Below are 23,924 nucleotides of genomic sequence, written 5' to 3' on the forward strand. Positions count from 1 at the left end.
CTGCGCCGCCCTGGCGTCCTGCCCTGCCTGCGCCGCCCTGGCGTCCTGCCCTGCCTACGCCGCCCCTGCCGGCGCCGCCTTGGACTCTGTCGCTGCTCGTGGTGCCGCCTTGGACTCTGTCGCTGCCCGCGGCGCCGCCTTGGACTCTGTCGCTCCCCGCCTTGGGGTTGGTTCGTTGGACTTTTGTTGGCCCTCCATCCCTCTCCCGTTCCGCTCCACCTCCCACCTGATTTGTTATTTGTTTCATGTAAACGTCTGGGATCCGTTTCCGTGGGGGGGGTACTGTTGGGGTTCGGTTTGTGTGTTTTTGAGATTTATTTTTCCTTGTCATGTTTTCTTTTATTTTACTTTTTGCTACCTTTGTTTCTTGTTTATTGTATTGGGTACTGTTTTTGATTGGGGTTTTGTCTTTGATTATGGTTTTGATTTGAATTATGTCTTGTTTTGTTTCTTATCCTGTCTTTGAATTTGATTTGTATTGTTTTAGTATTCTAGTGTTAATGTTTGTATTTGAGTCTTGCCTGTTTCTCCTCATGTTGATTTATTGTCTCTGCCTAGTCCTTTGTTACCCTGGTTACTCATTGTCTTCATGCTCCTCCCCTTGTTTGTTGTCATAGTGTTTTATTGTTCTGGTAAATTCATTGGTCAATATTGTGTATATATTCACTTCCTGTTCACCCCTTTTTCACGGTCCATTGTCTTAATGTTACGGTGTGTTGCTCTGAGTTTTCGTGTTTTGTTTTGTTTACCTGTGGAAATAAATCTTTTAAACTGCAATTGGATTCGTCCTCTCCTCATCTGTGTGCTCATCGTGACAAGTATGCATTCAACGCATCATGTTTATATTTCAGAGCAATTTAAATATGAAGGGGACATGGTTTTGTGGAACACACCTTTTAACATTCATGATCCCCCCTCACTCATGACCAAATAAGTTAACTTAAGGTCATAATTTTCTAAACATCCTAAAACTTCCTTGCTTGACACTTTGATCATTCATAGTTCATAAAGACCTCACCTGAAGCCCTGAAGGTCCAGCTGCTTCTCCCTCAGCCTGCACTACAGCATCTTCTCCCTCAGCCTGCACTACAGCATCTTCTCCCTCAGCCTGCCCTTCAGCATCTTTGCTGTGTTTCTGAGTTTGCTATAAATAATAAAATAATCAATGTTTAAATAAATATGATGATTGATTGAGCATCCTTAAACAAAACAGCAATAATAATGACTCCAATTGAATTGACAATTTGAAATAGGCTAATAATTAGAACTTCACCTGAAGCCCTGATGCTGTTTTCCTGTATACAATGTGATTCATTCATTTTGTAGCCTATCTTTTGTCTAGCAAGTTTAACCCTCCTACCATATTGTATATGATAGTGTTATTTGAATATTATTATTCATCAAATAATGATTCATTATATTTGAATAACCAACAGTGTTAACTTATTCACATTGCCAACAGGTTTTTACAGCACGTGTCTAACAATGCAATGACAGTCCTTCAAACTGTGAATTTGGGTCTCCCTTTTATTTCTCTAAATTGTGTAGGCCACACTCAGAAATACATAAATAAACAGAATATAAACGATAAAGATCCCAGATCCAATGTTTATTGTGACTTTAGATTCTAACTTAAGGTAGGTTAATTAACATTCAGTGTCTTGGTAATAGCGTTATATTGTGATGTTAATACAGATAATAATATTTTCCACATATCAGAATCACGTGTACATGATTTGAAAGCAATACATTTGAAACCACACTGCTAGCTTGTGTGGATACCGGCTAGTTATTTTGCCTACTTACACTCTGCTTTATGAAAAAGCTTCGTATGTCCCCTTTCTTCTTTTTGGGTGGCATAGCTGATCTACAAACCACAAAAAGAGGCAAAAATGTGCATGCTGAAGGGCAAAGGGAATATCAAAATGTTTTACTCTGGCCTTTTATTGAGTATGTGTATTGGCAGCCGCAGACAGCCCTGGTAACTTACCGTTGTTGATGACACACGCTTCACATATGCACATGCATCGCTTTGGCGCTTACAAGCGAATGTAGCCTACGTCATCATCACATGTTTATTTAGCGAGTAAAGACAAACCCAATCATAAAGCGACGTATGTTAGTGAGGCGGGACTCAAGAAAGGCAAAGCCAATCATTTTAGCGATGTGGGTTACGGAGGCGGGACTCATTGCAGAGAACGAGATTAACCATTTGTGTTCCACAAATAGCGCTATTTTTACAGAACGCGATTCTTGTTAAGGAGTGTTGATCTCATTTTAAATGATTCCTGAATAAATTCATTTTAAATAAAATAAATAATACTTAAAAACAGACTGATATCCGTTTGTTATATATAAATAAAGAGCAATTTTGGTTGAAATTTTTGCTAGGGACAATTCAGTGTTCCCTGAATATTGCTAGGGACATGTCCCTAGTGTCCCACCCAAAATCTACGCCCATGGCTGACAGGATACACTACCTGTGTTACAAGCTTTTGATTAAGTGTGTCAGCACATTCTGATGTGTATTGAATGCTGACAGAATGCACTACCTGTGTAACAAGCCTTTAATTAAGTGTAACAGCACATTATGATGGGTTTGATGTGCTGACAGGATTTTTATTTTTATTTTTAAGTTTATGTTATACAAAATGCACAGCATGTTTGTCAAATAAGATTTTTTTGTGTAAATGTCATGGCCTTATTTTTTTTATGTATATATGTGCAAAAAACAATGTTTTTTAATAATATATCTAAAAGAGTAAAAGCACTTGCATGACGCTGTCCCCTCCCCCATGCGGATTGCCTTCTCCCGCCTTTTCATTTAAAAAAAGCCCCACACCAACGGTCTCAACTCTCCTGGCAACAAGTTCCCAGAACATCACCGTCAATATCTCCTGTTTAACTCCACCAAGGTAAGATTTTTATACGTTTTATTTTGTATTAACTTAGTTTTACTCAGTATTTTTTAAACTAGAGATTTCGGAATCATTACAGCTAACTTTAACGAAGGTTAATTAGCGGAGATGGCACAATTACAAAAGCGAACTAAAATGAAGTTGGTTAATTATAAAATGTTATATAATAAAAGTGTGCACGCCGACTTTTCGCCATTTATACGCTTAACGTGTTATAATGAAGAAAGTTCCAAGGCAGATATCACAGGGAATTAGAGTCTTTAATCAAAGATAACAAAGGCAGTCTGGGGATTTCACACAGCACTGGAATAAAACAAAGATACTTGAGTCCCGATCCGGGAAAACGACACGGATCTAATCCCTGGAGCGCAGGAGTCAATAAATCAGGCACGGAGAAATCCTCCTCAGCTTCACACGCAGCTGAACCTCAATGAACTTAAAGGAGACACTGGACAGGACAGACAAGACAGGACCGGGTGAGTTACTCCTATGACACGACACGATAAAGCTGTAGAGTATACAGAGAACATGTGTAATTCAATAATCCGACAAAGAGACTGCCAAAACAGCCACCAGACAAATGCTAAGGGCAGAGTGGGAACAGGTGTCACAACAATCAGCGCGAGCGCAGATTGCAATGGCACACAGGTGAGAGGGGAGAGAGAGGGAGAGAGAGAGTTTGGTATACCACTAAAAATGAAGGGATGTATGCGAGAGATGGCGTGTGTATGTGTGAATAAATGTGTGTATGTGCGTGTGTGTGTGTGTGTGTGTGTGTATGTGACAAAAAGGCAGACAGAGAAAACCAGACTCATGACATAACGTTACCGTATTTGTAATAATCGTTCGGTCTCATGACCGAGGCCTATGGAGAAAGAATGCTTCATTACCCTTCTAGACGTTTCTTTGCTTCGCAGCCGGTGTGAACCATAAGCTTAAAGTCGCATAATACTACTCGTACACACAATTTAAGTATTCATGAAAGTTTTATTTGAGGGATAGATCGAAAGTGGTCGTCGTAGTTAAAGAACCCTCAGTGATGTTTTCCCGTGCAATGAACGATTCATTTTTTTAATCGGTTCTTTTTAGTGAATCTGTTGAATAAGTGCACAAAACTGACATAATGATTCATTTGAAGTCTCGCTCGACTCATGTGACTCACTGAAGTGCGGATCAGGTCAAGCAGTTTCTAATGCGATGTCTCATGGATGTAAGTTACCTTATTTATCTGTTATTTCAATGAATCATTGTCGGTATTAGGGATGGTCATCAACGTTTTTCCTATTTAAGACGAGTAGTTATACGAGCAAGTTTGGTGGTACAAAATAAAACGTAGCGCTTTTCTAAGCTGATTTAATAGAGGAGCTACATTTTATAGCGTAATAGCACTTTTGGGAGTACTTGGACTCAGCGCAGTAACACCCTCCCTCTCCCATTATGAGAGGGAGAAGGGGAGCGGACTTTTCAGGCGAGTCGGAGTGCTCCCAAAAGTGCTATTACGCCATAAAATATAGTTCCTCTTTTAAATCCGCTTAGAAAAGCGCTATGTTTTATTTTGTACCACCAAACTTGCTCAAACTACTCGTCTTAAATAGGAAAAACGTTGATGTGTTTGGTCACTTCTAACTTTATCTCTAAATGGTACCATTGAATGAATGGGGCTAAGCTAAATGCTATCGAAGCGTCGCAGCGCGCTCCAGCGCTTACGTGCACGCACACAGATGATAGAGGGATGTATCAACAATTCTTAGTTAAGGTAATAACATATTTTAATATTGAAAATGAGTAGACTATTCCTTTAAGCAGCAGTTTAGTAGTCAGGGCACTGATCAAAGAGTCTGCCTTTTTAAAGGCCATCGATAACAAACTTTACAGTACGAGTGCACTAATATGCATTAATTCATGCTTAACTAATACACAGATAATCATGTGTTAGTGTGTGACTCATGAAGAACTAAACAATTAATTAATGATTACTGCATCATCAACTAATAAAGATTCTATATAGAGATGTTCCGATACCATTTTTCTTTTTTGCGTATGTTATGTTATGCATTTTTTTCCCCGCACAATGTCAATTTTTCGTGGTATCGGCCGCATTGAATCGGAACAACCCTAATTCTATATGGTTAATAAATAATGTAATATTTTATTTGTTAATAATTAAATGTCATAATGCTTTAATTTCTTAAAAACATATTAAGAACTAGGCTAATAGTTAACTAATAGTGTAAATTAATGCGTTAAAGGAATAGTCTACCCTTTTGCCATATTAAACTAAGTTATTACCTCAACCTAGACGAATTAATACATACCTATCTTTTTTCAATGCGTGCACTGTACAGCGCGTTGTGAATGTGTTAGCATTTAGCCTAGCCCCATTCATTCCTATGGTACCAAAAAAAAGTTTTATTTTGTGGCACCATACTTATGTCATGGGCTTGCCAGGTCTTTTGTACTAGACTCAGGTCTGAGTGTATCTGGCAAGACCATGACAGTACTATGTTCTGTGTGAGGGACATGTGGAGTCATATTATATGTGTGGCTTCCACATGTTCCCAGTGTCTTGTCGCTGTCATGGTCTTGCCAGACCTTGGTGTAGATTCAAGTCTTATTTCAGAGGGCAGATTATGGCAGCATTGTGTTCTGTGTGGGAACACGTGTTTTCATATTATGTATTTGTGTCACGTGTTCCCAGTGTCTTGTCACTTTCACCCTACTCCCTTATGTACTCGTGTCTTACATAATTAATTATGTTCACCTGTTCCCCATTGATGTCATGTCTTTATTATGCCCTTTGGTTGTCTGTCGTGTGCGCGTTCATTGTCTTCAGTCAGAGTTTCATGTCGTCCGTGTTTCTGACTCCGGATTCTATGTTTATTTGGTTCCAGTGTTTTGTTCCTGTTTCGTGTTTACCATCTGTGTTTATTTATCTGTTTTACCCCCACGTGGGTTTTTGTGTTTAAATAAATCTCCAGTTTTGTATTTCAGTTGTGTCTGCGTTTGTATGGAGTGAGATATGTTTCTTTATTACATGCAATAAATTAAATGATCTGAGAGGCGAAAAAAAGGTTGAGAGAAAAAATTATCAGACTGATAGCAAAAAAGCATTTTATGAGAGAAAAAAAAATATTTGAGAGAAAAAGTTTTCATACCAATAGCAAACAATAATAATATTTGACACTAAAAAAAAGTTTTGAGAGAAAGTATTTTTTCATGATAGAACATAAAAAATATAAATTTAAAATGATTTCTGAGAAAAAAATCTCTTAAAATACTTTTAAAAAACTCTTAAATATATATTTTTTGCTTTCAGTGTGAAAACATTTTCTCTAAAAAAAAGTGTTTCTCTCAAAACGCTTTTATTTGCTCTCGCTGCAATTTCTTGCTCTCGTGTCAGGATTTTGCTTTCCCTGTGAAAATTGTGTCATGGGCGGGGCCACGTTCCTATTGGCCAGTCGGGTGAGCATCGTCTTATCTTGGGAATCGAACCGAACCGAATCATTACACCATTGTTCATTGTTCATGGTTCAGATAGATGCCCCGTCTCTGCCTTTAGTTAAGCACGGACACTCCAATGTTCGGGTAAGGTGATGACACACACAAATCGGTGGTAGCTGTCTGAGCAAGTTCAGCATCACTGAAGGTTAAACATTAAAAAATAGCACTCATATTCATTCATTAATTAATGTATATTATATTATTAGCTTGCTAATCGCTAATAAAGCTAATCGCTAATTAGCCATTATGCTAGGTAAACTTGCAAACTCACCTGGTTTTATCTTGTTTTTTATCAAATGCCAAATGAATGTTTTGATTTAGATAGTTTCACTCCTTGTTTAGTGAGTAGTGAGCTAGTTTCTACCTTTGCACTTGCTAGCCTCAAAGCACCTGAAGAGTAACTGCTTGTTCATCTCATACAACCTGTACAATGCATGGAGGAAGGTGGCAACCCTATAAGCTACCTAACCTTAGACAGTGATTGATATACTGTTTGAACGTGTCCCACCTAGTTTTGTTTAAAATAGTCTTTGTATGGTTGTTCCCTTAGAAAATTGACCATGGTTTTATTGTGGTAAAAGTTTATTGTGTACTACACGTTTACCTACACTGCATGTGTAGCTTGCAAACTCAGGTACACAGCGCTTATTCTAAATATTTTTTTCCATCTAGCCGAGGTCTGGAACTGACAAGGTAAATTGCAGGTCTAGGACTAACTCTTATTAGCAACCCACGAATATGTGTGTGTGCCTGTACTTTCATGGTAATTATTTTTTCTTTTAAATCCTAGCATGGAAAACCGACCACTGGTAAGCCAATAAATATTATTTTTAGTTAAGTACATTGGCGCAAGATTATTTTAAATATGTTTGTACATCTAAAATCTCTTTCCAGTCAAATACAGCTGAGGCACAGGAGAGGGCACGGCAGCTACTTGCCCTGATTTCATCAGTAATTCCTCCACAAGAACAGCGACAGGGCAGCCAGTGTGAAATGGCCAATTCCTCCAGGCCCACAGGAAGTCAGATTGAGCGCAGCTCCGTCCAGTGTGAAATGGCCAGGTAGAGGTCATACACAGACCCGCCATCAGACATCCTGTTGGTTCTTGAACCAATTATTTAATTTGACACCATATATTTAGAGCATTTATAGAGGGTATGCACGTGATGTCACCTTCAGCAAAATTTTTAGGTGATGGTTACTGACAATAAATATACAAAGTCTACACACATAATTTAAACATTTAATCCAAATAGCCTTATGCCAAAATTATACTAACCACCCTCAGGAGTGGCTGCCCAATATGCAGTATCTGGCCAGACTGGGAATTTAACCCTTATCTCCGGTGTAAAGTTGCATCAGAAGCCTGATGATTATTTTGCTACACCATCCCAAACCCTTGTAATGTTTGATTTGGGAGGCAAAGCTAGAATAGTCTGGCTACACAACATTTTGCCGCCATTGACGAAGTATCTTGTCAATTATGAATTAATATTTACCTGATAAAGACGCTTTACTGACGAGTTTAAAGGGCTGCACAATAAATCGCATGCGATTGTCACGCGCATCTCTTCAGTAAAGCCTGTTCCTTGATAATATCGCCATCAGCTGCTTTCAGACGGAGCGACATTTACTACACAGAGAAGTATTTCACTGACAAGCATGGAAATATCACATTCATAATCGCAAGCAGTTCATCTGCGATAATGAATGTGATATTTCCCCTCTTGTCAGTGAACTACGGCTCTGTGTAGTAAATGTCGGCATCGAAAGCAGCTGATGGCGATTTATTACTTATTAATGAACCGGCTTTACTCATTTTAAGTGAATAAACATAACCGTTTTTGATGGCGCTCTTACCCAATTTATAAATAACTGAAGCTAAAAAAACTGCGTGTATGTTTTAATAATCATTCTGAATCTGATCTCTAACAAAATTCCTTTACAAAAATTCAAATTTTTTATTCTTTTGCTCACATTATTTTTATTTTATTTTTATGTCGGTAATTTCTTTTAAAAATGCTTGTGGCAAAAGTGTTAAGCTGTAGGTGGTTAAGTCAGGTTTTTTTGTAATGTCTGAAGTACCTTTAATCATTATTTTTCAATTATACAGGTCCTTCCCTGGATTTTTCCGTAATGGTAGAAAACGGCCATCAACCAGTGTATCAAGCCGCTTCGCGTCAATTAGTAACAAAAAATGGAAACCTTTTGATTTGAGTATTTTTCTACTTTCGTCCAATGACGAACTGACTCCACTTCCATCAGATGAACTGGCCTTCATGCAGGCTGGATTGGGAAAGAGGACGGTTTCTCTTGACAGTGATCTAACACATGTAGAGGTGTGCAGAAGTTCACATTGTAGTTGTGTAGTAGAAAATATCATTTAAATCCCTTTAACCCATGTTCAGGGTGACATTAAAAATGTCCTCAGTGTTTAACTAAATTCAATTGCTGTCTAAATAATATTTGATTTATTATGTAGTTGTCAAGGCTATTGCAGGCCACCTACCCAAAAATGGTGGAGCTGCAGGATCGGTGGCTGCTTTACAAAGCAGGAGGTAATGTACACTACTTAAATTGACACTTAATTTATGTAAAATAGGTAATGCAACAGAGAATGGTCACATAGATCCTGGTCCTCAACTCCCTCATTACCTCTCCTTCACCTTCCCTGCTGAAAAAAAACAGCACAAAACCAGCATCAGCACCAGCTTAACCAGCACTAGCACCAGCATCCCAGGCTGGTAACACCAGCATGCCATGCTGGTCAAACCAGCAAGACCAGTACATGTTGTGTTTTGGTGCTGGTATGCTGGTGACCATTAGCTAAACCAGCATAGACCAGCATAATTCCCTAAACCAGCATAATTCCCATGCTAGTCTATGCTGGTTTGATGCTGTTTTTTCAGCAGGGTTTTTCACTAGCTGATGTGTGGTGAGCGTTCATCCAGGTGGGAGCTACACATTGGTGGTGATGTGCCACCCCCTCGTCTTGAGCACCTCAAACTTCTTATTGATGGAACACTATATAAATGCTATATTAGTTGTTATTCCACATATCCATTTTTTCAATCATGTTAAATTTTACCAGGTGGAAATGGGAGGAGAAAAATGTCCGCAATCCCCTTGGAGGCTGAGGGCTACACTGGTGCTATGCTCCGGAAAGTTTCGGGTGGTGGGAAAAGCACTCTTTACATAGTGCCTCTTCAGGATGAGTTGGACCTCTCACCACTCCCAGCAAACGCACCAGAGTTTGCTTTGATGCCCAAGGCCAGCTGCAAGCACTGTTTTGCAGAGATGCCTCTTCAGATGTTGGCTCTACATGACCGTAAATGTGCTAGCCACACCAGCTCAGACGTGGAGGTGAACTTTTTTTCTACAATTTGAGATATTAAATGTGTGAAATTAACTGTGTATGAATGTCTTAAACTTGAAATGTGCTTTAATCTTATAGAAGATCTCTGATGACGACGACGATGTCCAACTTCCTGAAGTTTTGCAAACTCCAGTGCCAGTGCAGATGAACGAAGAGGACCACTGCCCTCAGCAGGTGGAGTAACTGTTACATATCTAATCATTTTTGAGAAGTTGTCTCCTATGTAGGAGATGTTAATGCCTTGTATTTATCCCTTTTGTTTGTACTGAACTGTCCTGTGATTGTCAATCGCAAGACACCAGAATTTCTTCACAGAGATAAATAGTGTCTCTCTGTCCATCCAGAAAGAGGATGTCCAGTGTCCTATATGTGGCATATTATTCCCCGTCCTGCTTATCGAGGCACATGCTAGCCATTGTGGCCAAAGGTAATGGTTACCTATTTCTTCAAGCTCTGTCTTCTTCTGCAGGGAGAGGGGTGGGGTGTCTTGCTGTGTGCACTCAGGATGTTCTATGTATTGCTTTAAATATTTCATTATTTTTGTTGAATGATATAGGGGTAGCTGATATAGACTGGATTTGTAAATACATTAATGTTTTTATTCTTATAGAACTGAGGACACAACCTCACCTGAGAGGGAACTCCATTCTGAGACAGACGATATCTCATGGTAAGTCCGAGTTTTTATTCATGTATGTAGCATGTAAGGGATTGTTTACTCTAAAATGAAAATGCACCCATTATCTAGAGTCGACACCCTTGTCTATGTGACTAAATAATGGTTAAATTTTATATTTGGTGAGACCTCTACCTTACTGTATTTGTATACAATGAGAGTGTTATTCAGATGTGGTATTTTTCACAGTGAGGAAGATGTGATCAGGTGGCTCAAATCAAAAGTGGATACCAGCAAGACCTTTGAGCTCTGTGTGTCTCGAGATAATATGCTTGAAAGAGGTCTGAAGTTATGGAAGCGCAACAAAAAGGCTACACCAATTAATCCCTTGCGGATCAAATTCATTGGAGAGGTGGGGATTGATACAGGGGCCCTTAGAAAAGAGTTTCTGACCAGTAAGTAGTAGCCATTCATTAGTTACTTTTAAAAAGAGAAATGCATTTAAAAAACAAATTGACAATATTATACAGTATAACATTTGTGGTGTCTTGTCTAATGATTTTAATTTTTTGTTGTTGATTGTAAGCAATGGTATCTGGGATAGAGCAACGCCTTTTTGAAGGTGGGGAGTCCAAAATGCCCAAATATTCTGTGAATGACTTTGATGAAGAGCTCTTCAGGTAGGCGATTTGCAGTGATGGGATATGATCGAATGGAGGGGGGGCAATCAGTTATATATTGTTTTCTTTTTTCATGAATTTGTAGCCTTTGTTAAAATCTTTAACCTAGTGATTAAAAAGCTGGAATTTATTTGTCTTTCTGTATTAACTCCCATGTTCTCTTTTATAGGATTGCGGGTGAAATCTTTGCTACCAGCATTGCCCAAGGTGGACCTGCACCACGTTTCCTCCAGCAGTGGTGCTACAACTTTCTAGTATCTGGCAAGCTCTCATTGGATCAAGTCCTTGACCCAAACTTATCACCGCTTATAACAAAAGTGTGTTTAAATTGTATAAAACAGTTTTAGATGTTTTGATTATTGCATTATACAATTAAAGTTCAACAAGCTATCATCGATAATGATAATACAGTTGAATCAGCTCTTTGTAATCTTTTTTTCTTCATTTGGTTTAAGGTTTCAGAGGCATCCGATATGACTGACTACATTGAAGACATTATGGATTGTGGCTATACTGGCAAGATCGACATGGAACACAAAGAGAACATTCTAAGGTAGGCGCACTGTAAAGAATACTTATGTGATATAACTGTCTGGCAACGGAAAGCTTTGCTTGCCCTTGGAGATTAATGATTTTTGATTTCTTTGTATTCAGAGCAATCGTCCTGCATGTCATGACGAAAAGAATGCCCATGCTTCAGCAACTCCGTGAGGGCTTGGACATCTACAGCTTCTCCCAAGTGATGCAGGCAAAGATGGAAGAGTGCCGCAGTCTGTTAGTGTCCGGAGACAACGAGTCGGTATGCTGTCCAGTAGTGTTCTATAGCATAGTTGTAGGTCATGGTATTTCCTTCGTGAAAAAAGAGGAAGGACACTGCTGCATTCCTTCCTTGGGTAAACTTGAAAGTTGCTCATTAGGGTTACGGGGAGGTATCCAAGGTGAATGAGAAAAATATGGTCCAAGGCAGCTCTTCAAGAATGTTTATTTCAAGCGGCTAAAAGCCGACATCAGGCTGAAACATGTTGATGATTTGATGATGTAAACCACATGAAATTTATACACTTTTTTGAAGAGCTGCCTTGGACCATGTAAGGGATCTCAGGTTTCGGAAGGAGAACAAAACTGCAATCGTTCCCCGGTTTCGGACACAATATGTCTGAGAGCGTTGCTAGAGTAAGAATATATTGTATAGAAATATGGAGCGTTTAAGTGTTACCTTAAATCAAAACTAAACAACAGATTTGTAAATGAAAAGGTTTAATTACAGTACTGACTTAAAGTTACAGTTGAAATGGTTACACTATAAATGCATGAAATGGTAAATAATACAAACAATTGACTGTTTCCAATGTATGTGAGATATTACCTGATAAGATAGAGAACAGAGAAAGAAAGTTTAGAAGAAAGAGATTCACACTTGAGAACTGAAATCTAGGCCTGATGGCCCGAACCTCAGAACTTAGGTGAAGAAAGAAAGGAAAGGGGAAAAGGCCAATGCAAAGGCAAAAGCTAAAATGCAAAGTCCCAGAGCTCATAAAAACATTGACTTTTATCCTCTATCTCTTGACCATGTGACTAAGCCTAACTTGATACATTCAAATTGACCAATCAGAAGATCACCTTTAACCCCCACTGTACTTGACCAAACCCAACATAATACATTCAAACTGACCAATCAGAAGACCATCTTTAACCCCCACTGTATTGGATAAACAGCTGTGACAATAGTCTTTGATCAGCACAGGGGGTTGTGCCAAGTTGTGACCAAGGAATAAGTTCCTTCAATTTTAATCTTACAATCCGCCCTTTGGCAACATGGGCCACACGTTAGAAGATCCATGATGACACAGTTCATAAGATTATGCTTTCAGTTGTGTGCAGTGGTCATCTTCAGACTTATTGTCCAAACTGGTTGCTGGTTGATGAGACTTGAAGACGTCCTTCTCCTTTCAGCCCTGCATGAAAGCCTTCACCGAATGGAATTGCACCTTTCATAGTTATGCAGATGTCCATCGATACTTCACACTTTCACAAGAACAGGCCCTGAAGGGGGTTTCACTTTTGTCCTTCTCTTTGAGGCAACACCCAAGATGTGAAACAGCAGGAATACTGTGATTTAAGCAAATGGCACAACAAAAAGCAAAGCATATGGCATTTGTTACTCAAGTTTTAAATGGTCAGATTGGTCTTCAGCCTAAAATCCCTGTCAAATACATTAAAACATGGTCAAGGTGAGAATAAAAGAAAAAACAATAAAAGCTCTTACATTGTTTTTGGAAACATGTCACTACAATGCTTTTTTAACTTAGTAAAAGTTATTTTTAACAACCCAGTTTGTCAGTAGGGGCAACAACAACAATATTCAGTGTAACCAAATATATGGCATTTAAAGATCTTAATTTTCCAGTATAACCATTATAAATTAAATGAACAAAATGAAAACAAAGAACATGATGGTTTTAAATGTCTTGCATAAAGAGCAAATGAAATGTAAAACATAATAGCAAAATTAATGATATTATCACACATAGAAAATAACTCTTCATCAAGATTTCAGTATTTGAGACATTAAACTAATCAAACTTTTTGAAAATAAACCAAAACAGATGCTTAAAATCAGACAGTTTGAAATAATGACTAAAGTGAGGCTAATTGTGTTTGCTATGTGATTGAATTTAACTGAGGCTATGTGTGACTACCATGCTGCACCAAAGGTGAGGAAGTTAAGATTGTGATGCAAATTTGGTCCTGTTGTTAAAACAGGGAGCCATTTTGATATTATACGTATGAGAATGTGGTCTGGCTCTGTAAATCTTCTCACACCTGTGTTTTTAGTTAAGCATGGTAAAAGTGCTACTGGATCCTGTTGTGAAGTAAAACATTGTCATTAATGTAATTATATAACACAATGTAGCCACATGGCATTTTTGTGCTCCTCTTTAGGGTCTTACTGCAGCTATACGAGCAATAGCAGAGTTTACCACTTAGGAGACAAATCTTTCAACATAAAAACACATACAACTTGAAACTGGTAGACAATTTCAAGAGCAAAAGTTATTCCATTAACACAAGACAACTGGTCTAGAATACATGTAGCTTCAACAACCTCTCACTTAAATGTTTTGTCAAACACTTACAGTGGAAACAGTCAAGTGTTATAAGGAATTAACTTCATTAGCCTATGTGTACGTATAGTACAACAAACAACTACAATTTGTGTTCTAAAGAAACAACAATGCATTACGAACAATTACAAATCAGGAAATGCAAACAGGATTATTTTTGTATGAGATCATTGACTCACCAACACTTATGCTTTCATAATAATTAACATAGTAACAGTTTTAGATGTAATTTCTCTCATCTTCCTCTGCTCTAACAAAGATATATAAAACACAATGAACAGAGAAAAACTAACTCTAAACTCAAGACCCAAGTGCCCAACTAAAGGAAACAGTAATCGACACAATGGTGACTTATTTTATTAACCAGATTTGTAGAAGCTCTTTAAAAGTTTAACTTATAATTAGGGCCGGGACTTTAACGCGTTAATTAAGATTAATTAATTACACAAAAAATAACGCGTTAAACATTTTAACGCATTTTAATCGCACTTATTAACGGAGTCATTCGTAAATGCTACAGACCCTGTTTTAGTTCGAGAACTCCGGGGTTGTGCTGCAGTGTAAATAAAAGTAGACGGAACCTAAACGAACAGCTGATTTTAACGTGAAAACGCATCAATTTCAAAGTAAAAATGGTTTGCAACGGAGGTTTTGCCCAATAAACATCTACCAACAAACTACAGATTATTTTAACATGTATCGTAATGTCTGTTATATGTTAATGTTTGAGTATTGTTGGGTTTAAATATTGTTGTAATGTTGTTTTGTTTCAATTTAATTAGCTTATTACGAGTTTAATTTAAGTTTTGTTTGCTACTTTAAAACGAATTTCGTTTCAAATAATTTGTCTCGTAATTATAAACAATGTTTTGTTGTTAGGTTTTGTGAATATAAATTAAAAAGAACATTAAAAGCAACACTGTGCATCTCATTGATGCATATGCTTCCGAATGCCAAAACATGCAGTGAGTAAATCACTTACTTTTCAAAAAATTAGCCTGGCAGTGCCCAGAAATTAAATTTACACGCGCATTTAGAGCATAATGTAGCAGCACGTTTGATTTGCGGTGTTCTTAAGACTTTTAAAAATCAACTTCATATTAATTTTAATAGGCTACTTTGACGGAGGACAAGCACAGAGAACAGCGACGGCAGGTAAAGGAAAAAAGTTAAATAGTGTTTTTCTGACGAATAGAGTCAGTTTGTAAGAACATTTTTGGGGACAAATCACTTCCGGTTTCACGCTGAACAGATCGTGCATCGGAGCTCCGTCGAGTGCTTCATCTAAAAGCCTTTTTTACTATTTTATTCCTATTTATATATTAAGTTTTACCTAGGAATACTTTACCGTGAGGATTATTGAGCAGTACTACCACGTGAAACTATTTATCACTAATAAACACCCACAGTGTTAGCATATAGCCCGCTAGCTTCAACAAACGCTGCCGACTGAAGCTAGCATTTTCCGATCTAATGGCGGATTCATCTGATATATGCTTTTCTGACCTGTCCTCGCCTGAGCGGGAAGCTGCGAAGGAGTTGATCGGTTTGAGCAGATCCAACGCGAGCTACAGCGCCCACTTCACCATGTCTCCGGACGTCCACAAGCGACCGAGGAATGCGACAAACGAGTGCTCCACGCGATGCAGCTTTACGGACCGTAAGCGAGTGAACGGAGACGCCATTGCCCAACATGAAAGCGATCGGGAAGCTGTGGAGGAGCCGCTGCCCGGCCTTCGCAGATTCAGCATGCCCAACATCACCCTGGACCCAGACGTTCGCAGGCGACTGAGGCGTACCACAACCAAACCCCCAACGCGATGCAGCTCCGCGGAGCGCGTTCGGGTAAACAAAGACGCCATCGCCCAGCATGAAAGCGGTAAGACTCCGCTTGTTATTGTAACATGTACTACTTGCTACATGTATAGTTTAGCTTCTGCCGTTAGCATAGATGGGTTTACATGCACTAAGTGTATTGAAGTATTAAGATTAACTGAGAAGGTTGCTGAACTAGAATCGCGCATCCGAACGCTAGTTGAGGATAGCAAAACCGCTAATGTTACTGTTGTAAATACTGTATCGAGCGAAAAGACTAATGGCTCGGTTCCGACATCAGATGCTAATGAAAACATTACAAACAATGTATCGAGCGCACATAGTGTTCCGACATCAGATGCTAATGTAAACATTACAAATACTGTATCGAGCGCGCATAGTGTTTATCATAATACACATGGCTCGGTTCCGACATCAGAGTCAAGTCGGCGGTCTAACTGGGTGACTGTCAGGCGGCATAGTCATATACGGCGTCCATCTAAGACCCATAACGTTACGGTACTTTCTAACAGATTCGATCCCCTAAGGAATACACTAGCTGAAACACCTGTTAAAAGTGCCCTGGTCATTGGAGATTCTATACTCAGGAACACTAACATTGAGGCACCAAACACCCTAGTCGACTGTATACCGGGAGCCAGAACGTCTGACATTAGATCCAAACTTAAAGTGCTGGCTAATGCTAAACGGAAGTTTTCTAAGATTGTTATTCACGCCGGAACAAATGACACCAGACTCCGACAGTCGGAAATCACCAAAGATAATATTAAGGAGATGTGTGAAATTGCAAAAACAATGTCAGACAATGTAATATGCTCTGGTCCCCTCCCCGCCTACCGGGGAGATGAAACACATAGTAGATTAGTGTCTCTCAATGGCTGGATGTCAAAGTGGTGCCCTCAGCATAATGTAGGGTTTATAGACAATTGGAAGCATTTCTGGGGTAGACCATTTCTCCTAACCCGAGATGGCCTTCATCCGACATCAGAAGGAAGTGCTATACTCACCAGAAATCTGATTAATATTCTTAATTCTGATATAGTATGACTATCCAGGGCCCAGGTCAGGAAACAGACGGATCAGCTTAACTGTCCGTCTGTTAGCTGGCATGATATGTCTAGATCACATATATCCCAGCACTTCGAGTCGATCTTACCAGAATATCAACACATTTCAACTGTATCTGTTCCCCGAACAAGCAAATACAGAGCACCGCTTGCCACATCACGTACAAATTTGACCAACATAAAATTAGAAAACAATACATTACCAGATGAACCTCGAATGTTAAAATTCGGCCTTCTTAACATTAGATCGCTTACCAATAAAGAACCTATTGTTAATGAAATAATTAATGACAAAACTTAGATGCACTCTGTTTAACAGAAACCTGGCTTAAAGCAGACGACTACATTAGTTTAAACGAATCCACCCCACAAGACTATTATTATAAACACGAACCTAGGTTAAAGGGGAGAGGGGGTGGTGTAGCTACAATATACAACAAAATTTTTAAAGTAAACCAAAAATCTGAACTAAAATTTAAATCATTTGAACTAATGTTGTTAAATATGGAAATAACTGATCGTAACCACAAACAGCTCTCTTTTGCCTTAGCTACAATCTATAGACCTCCGGGCCACCATGCAGATTTCCTTAAAGAAATAGCAGATTTTCTGTCTGAGCTTGTAGTCACTGTAGATAAAGCTCTTATCGTTGGTGATTTTAATATTCATGTGGATAACCATAAAGATGCATTAGGACGTGCGTTTATGGATGTTCTAAATTCTCTCAATATTAGACAAAACGTGACAGGGCCAACGCATACTCGTAAGCACACATTAGACTTAATTCTGTCACTCGGGCTTAATATTAATGACATCAAAATATCACCTCAGAGTGATGCAGTTTCTGACCATTACCTTGTGTCATACACTGTACTTCTAGATAGGATCACTCAATCCACAACATGCTACAGATTAGCCAGAACAATAATTTCCACCACTAAAGATAGCTTTATTAGCACTCTTCCAGACCTGTCCCAAATTAAACATGCAGATAACTGTAATGATCTAGATATTGTAATAGAAAACCTAAACAATGTCTGTTCTAACACATTGGATGCCGTTGCTCCAATTCGAAAAAAGAGAATCAAAGAAAAACCGCCAGCTCCATGGTATGATCATCACACCGCAGCACTTAAAAAGGCAACTAGGAAAATGGAAAGAAATTATAGAAGCACAAAATTAGAAGTATGGCGTGCAGCATGGAAAGATAGTGTTAAACACTACAGACAGGCTATTAAAACCGCCAGATCTACCTATCTTAGCAAGCTTATAAATGAGAATCATAATAACCCTCGTTTCCTCTTTAGCACCGTTGCAAAACTGACTAGAAACAAAGAACAAACAGAAACCAATAGTAAACTCCAACACAATAGTAACGACTTCATGAACTTCTTTTCTAACAAAATTACGGCTATAAGGGAAAACATCGTAGCTACACAGGCAGCCACCACTCTACCCGTTAGTTCACTTAACACTAGACTACCACACGAACATCTTGATTCATTTAAACCTACTACAATAGAAGAGCTCTCTAAATTAGTAACGTCATCCAAATCATCGTCCTGTATATTAGACCCCGTTCCCACAAAACTACTTAAAGAGGTATTTCCTGTAGTGTCAACCCCGGTTCTAAATATCCTTAACTCATCGCTAGAAATAGGATACGTTCCAACATCTTTCAAACTAGCAGTTATTAAACCGCTGATTAAAAAACCACAGCTTGATCAGGGAGAGCTTAATAACTTTAGACCAATCTCAAATCTCCCTTTTCTTTCGAAAATATTAGAAAAGGTAGTGGCAAGCCAGTTACGCACATTTTTGACAAATAATAGTACATATGAAAAGTTCCAATCAGGATTCAGGCCCCACCATAGCACAGAGACAGCGTTGCTTAGAGTTACAAATGACCTCCTATTAACATCCGATCGTGGTGAAATCTCAATTCTTATATTATTAGACCTTAGTGCAGCCTTTGACACAATAGATCATACAATCTTACTCAATAGACTAGAAAACTATGTTGGTATCAGTGGTCAGGCGCTAGCATGGTTTAGGTCGTATCTAACCAATCGCTATCACTTTGTTTATGTAAACGAGGAAGAGTCATATCACTCCCTGGTTAAATACGGTGTACCGCAGGGATCGGTTTTAGGTCCTATCCTGTTCTCGTTACTTATTATTGAACCGAATCGCTACAAACATAATATGTCAGATTACACGTTGCACATAGATGGCTGCACTGTGGTGCCATCTTCCACGGTAAGGAACTTAGGTGTGATGTTCGACAGCAACTTATCCTTCGATAGTCATATCGCCAACGTCTGCCGTACAGCTTTCTTCCACCTTAGAAATATCTCGAAAATACGCCATATACTGTCTACATCTGACGCAGAGAAGCTTATCCATGCTTTTATGACCTCTAGAATAGACTATTGTAACTCGCTACTCGGGGGATGCCATGCAAATCAAGTAAACAAGCTTCAGCTAGTTCAAAACGCTTCCGCAAGGGTACTTACTCGATCTAAAAAGTACGACCACATAAGCCCAATTCTGGCATCTTTACACTGGCTACCAGTTAAATATCGCATACAATTTAAAATATCACTACTCACCTACAAAGCTTTAAATGGCCTAGCACCCTCATATCTTAGAGAATTACTATCAGAATACAATCCATCACGCACACTACGGTCACAAAATTCTGGTCTCTTGATTATCCCTAGACTATCAAAAGTGTCTAAAAGTGGAAGGTCATTTTCCTACTTAGCCCCTAAGCTCTGGAATGATTTACCAACCGATGTCCGAGAATCAGACACAGTCGATAATTTTAAATCTAGACTTAAAACTTTTCTCTTCAACAAAGCATTCGCATAATTTGTCTAGTAAAAGTACTTAACTCGAAATAGTTATTTGTACCGAACAAAGCACTCGCGGTCATAAAACAGACCAACCAAATAAATAAATAAAAACCTTATCTTAACGTATAGTCGGATTGCGATTTTGGAACTTTCGTGTTCTTGTGAATAGTATGCCATACAAACCCGTTTGCCACTGAACCTGCATTAACGACGACAGTGGGGCATCCGGCCTTAGTCAAACGGGTTGTCACGTACGGTTGGGTTGGGCTTTTGGCGCTTTCTTTATATTGCGAATAATATGCCATACAGACCAGTATGCCACTGACCCTGCATTAACGACGACAGTGGGGCTTCCAGACTTAGTCAAACGGGTTGGCACGTATGGTCGGGTTGCGATTTTGGCGCTTTTTTGTGTCTTGTGAATAGTATGCCATACAGACCCGTTTGCCACTGAACCTGCATTAACGACGACAGTGGGGCCTCCAGCCTTAGTCAAACGGGTTGGCACGTATGGTCAGGTTGCGATGTTGGCGTTTTCTCGTGATCTTGTAAATAGCATGCAATATAGACCCGTTTGCCACTGAACCTGCATTAACGACGACAGTGGGGTTACAGGCCTTAGTCAAACGGGTCGACAGGTTTCATTTTCTCTTTATATTAAAAATCAGAAGGTTACCCTTAGTTACCATATATACCGTCGCAGTGGGCCCCCAATTTGCAAAATCCTCAACTGTGGATAATATAATTATGCCGCAATAGTTAGTCTGTCTGAAACTAAGCTGATTAAACCACATCACTGTGTGACACTTGCATTACATGTGAACGGCCCCTAAGCTAATATGATTTTGTTTTTCTCTCCCTGTCCTGTCCTCGACCCTGAGGACAATGGGACAAACAGACCCAGTTCCGGTAGATGTGAAAGTCGACTCACCTCTGTTCTACTGGTCGTCCATCACTGTGATGCCCAGCTGATGCCTGACCAACGACCACCGGCAGAACCCGCTTAATCTCCGCTTAATCCCCGCTTAATCTCCTTATCCGTTTATATGTGTTTATATACATATATATCTCCCAAGGATTTTTCCCTCCTAGGACTTTTTATTTTTTATTTCCTCGGCTAAACAACCCGGGGTTTTTGTTTTTTTTTCTCCTAGGGGGTTTTTTACCCCGGGGAGGTAGCCTGCTTGGGCTTAATTTAGCTTCTTCTCCTAGACGTTACATTAGTAATACGCTCGTTCATAATGTCGAGTCATAGCCTCAGCAAATTTGACAGCTTATGCTATTGTGTATTATGTTGTGCTATCTGTCATTTTTCTGTGCTTTTACTGCTTCTATTAATGTAAAGCTGCTTTGAAACAATTGAGTATTGTGAAAAGCGCTATATAAATAAAATTGAATTGAATTGAATTGAATTGAATAAGATCATCAATATGAACTCTGAACAATGAACTATTATAAACATAACAGCAAGAAAATCTGAAGAGGAACTCGCAACATTAAAGCAATAAGCATTTATGTAGGCTAAAGCTATATATCACCTCTTATTTTTAAATTAGTTAAGTTTCAATGGTAAGACTAAAGGCGCGTACATTATGCAGCGCTTTTCACATCCGAATCCCACTTAAGAAAACTATAATGTGGAAGTTAAAAATGTGCATAACATATTTTTATATATTTTAATATAGGCTATATAGTATATGTTTTGTTGTTTTTATACGTGAGGTGGGGGATCCGCGCAAATAGGTACCGGAACACAGACAGTCAAAACCCGAGAATCCCGAACCCTGCAATTATTAAAAAAATGACTACTTTAAGAAATGCGGGCCAGGAAGCGGGTCGGGTATAATATATATATTTTTTCTTTACGGTCCGAGTTGCGGGCGGGTTAGATGAAAACCTCGGTCGGGTTCTGGTTGTTTGACCCGCGCATCACTGGTAAGCGTCGATAAGAGCATGGTTGTGTGTAAGCTATGCAACAAGGAATTCACATATCACCGCAGCACATCGAGCCTCAAGTATCATCTCAATGCAAAACATACAGCAGCTAGCGTGGACATTAGCCCGACTCCGGGTACAACGACTTGGTTGAACAAAAATAAACAATATTTTGTTGTTAAGCTTATGTATTCAGTCATTATTCATGGTACACTCTTAGAACGAATGTCTTAAAAACAACACATTAGTGTTGATTCTGTGACAACACACTAACTGCGTTATCCTGGAATCTCTGTGTTATTATTGAAACAACACATTTTGTGTTACTTTTAACACAACATGTGTTATACTTGAACACAAAATCAACACAAAATGACACATAATGTTTTAAAATTACACATAATGTGTTAAAAGCTTACCGCAAAATGATGTGTTAAACAATTAACATATCCATACTTTCTAAGAGTGTATACTAAAAGTGTAAAAAAATTACTTCTTAATGTTCTCAGGTCAAATATTTATATGTGATTAAAATGCGATTAATTTAGATTAATTAATTACAAAGCCTCTAATTAATTAGATTAATTTTTTTAATCGAGTCCCGGCCCTACTTATAATGCATGTAACTCTGTTTAAAAACTAAAATTACAACTTGCTTACAGAGATGATGATGATAGTGTTCATTAACCTCTAGGGATTTCATGTATTGTATTTAATATTATTCCATTATTTTAGTATTACTTTCTCCAGGAAAGAGTTGATTTGACACGGAATGACCAGCAGGTGTTCACCAGTAATGACTAAATCACTTCATTTTCCTTTTAACACTGATTCAGTGTTTTTTAACACCAATCTTGGTGTGTATTGTATATATACAAAGCAGTGTTAATTTAACATGGAGGATTTTGCTGTGCAGTCTGGTGTTTGAGTTATGATGTTGCCTATATATACCTACTGGAGTTTTTTTTCTAGTTGCTGAATCAGATGCCATATCTGAAGACACCACAACTGTACCCTCAGTGATGCAGTGGATTACGGGTCAAGCCCACAGACATCTTCTTCTTTCTGATCGCCAGAACTTCAAGATCACAGTGAAGTTTAACCATGACTGTCACAAGATGCCCAACCACACAATATGCTACCCAACAGTCAGCGCTTGCACAGACACCATAACATTCCTTGTTGCACACATGTCAGACTATGAGTCTTTCAAAAACGTCATGACAACAGCCATTAAATATGGTGCAGGATTTGATAGAGCATGATGCATTGTGTGTTCATGTATGTAAGCTCACATGTTATATCCTCGAATATGTCCAGATTTCACAGGGGAGTTGTGAACTTGCATAGCGTGGTCTTTACATACTGTTCAGGGCACATACTGTTCATTTCTGAGAGTTAATCTATTGTGTTTTTAGTTGTCATGACACCCACGTTGCTTTTTTAAACTTTCATTCACCAATGTTAATTAACAAGAGAAAAATCTGTGACATCAGCACACCTTGAGGATTTTTAGGAAATCTGTTCTTGGTGATTAAGAGTTTAATATATTCTTCCAGATATGCTTCTGTTCGATTGTGAAGTTTTATTATTCCTAGACTTGTGGTCTTTTTATAGATTTTAAAGATCATTATAGTTGATGCTATTGTGTTAGTGAGGTTCAAGTAATTAAGTTGACTTGAAGTTGTGCCAGCACATTTTCTGTTCTTGTTCAAGGCTGTCCTCGGACATTCATGTAAAAGGACATTTTCTGTTTTCAAGGACTATAAACCACAATGTTACTACACATGTTTGCCTTTTGTCTGTAAAACCAATCATATCTTGGTTTCTAATAGAGAAAACGGTTAAATATGTATAATAAACTGTTTGGAACACTGGCCATCATTGGGTTTTCTGGAGGGAAGGGGTCCATCAAATATATAGCTACTATTGATTTATTGAATTTAAGTGTCATGCTTTAAAAGCCCAGCCCATATGGGCTTACAAGAAACTTCAAAGAGGTCAAATACAGT

General features: G+C 38.7%; 1 protein-coding gene across 2 annotated transcripts; it reads left to right on the forward strand.

Annotated features, from left to right (window-relative positions):
- The first annotated feature begins 5,589 nt into the window (after positions 1-5,589).
- On the forward strand, positions 5,590-23,786 carry LOC129441468 (uncharacterized). 2 transcript variants are annotated; one of them, XM_055201127.2, is made up of 16 exons: positions 5,591-6,503; positions 7,092-7,112; positions 7,210-7,228; positions 7,314-7,480; positions 8,533-8,758; positions 8,902-8,977; positions 9,511-9,782; positions 9,874-9,969; positions 10,140-10,222; positions 10,406-10,465; positions 10,661-10,866; positions 10,998-11,091; positions 11,261-11,408; positions 11,547-11,644; positions 11,746-11,890; positions 22,885-23,786. In XM_055201127.2, the coding sequence occupies exons 1-16, from the start codon at positions 6,496-6,498 to the stop codon at positions 22,933-22,935; spliced, it is 1,770 nt and encodes a 589-aa protein (XP_055057102.2). In that variant the 5' UTR covers positions 5,591-6,495; the 3' UTR covers positions 22,936-23,786. The 2 variants fall into 2 exon arrangements, with proteins under 2 accessions (XP_055057101.2, XP_055057102.2); XM_055201126.2 differs by having other exon boundaries at positions 5,590-7,112.
- Positions 23,787-23,924: the final 138 nt, after the last annotated feature.

This window comes from Misgurnus anguillicaudatus, chromosome 2 (genome assembly GCF_027580225.2).
Source record: "Misgurnus anguillicaudatus chromosome 2, ASM2758022v2, whole genome shotgun sequence".
Taxonomy (NCBI): Eukaryota; Metazoa; Chordata; class Actinopteri; order Cypriniformes; family Cobitidae; genus Misgurnus; species Misgurnus anguillicaudatus.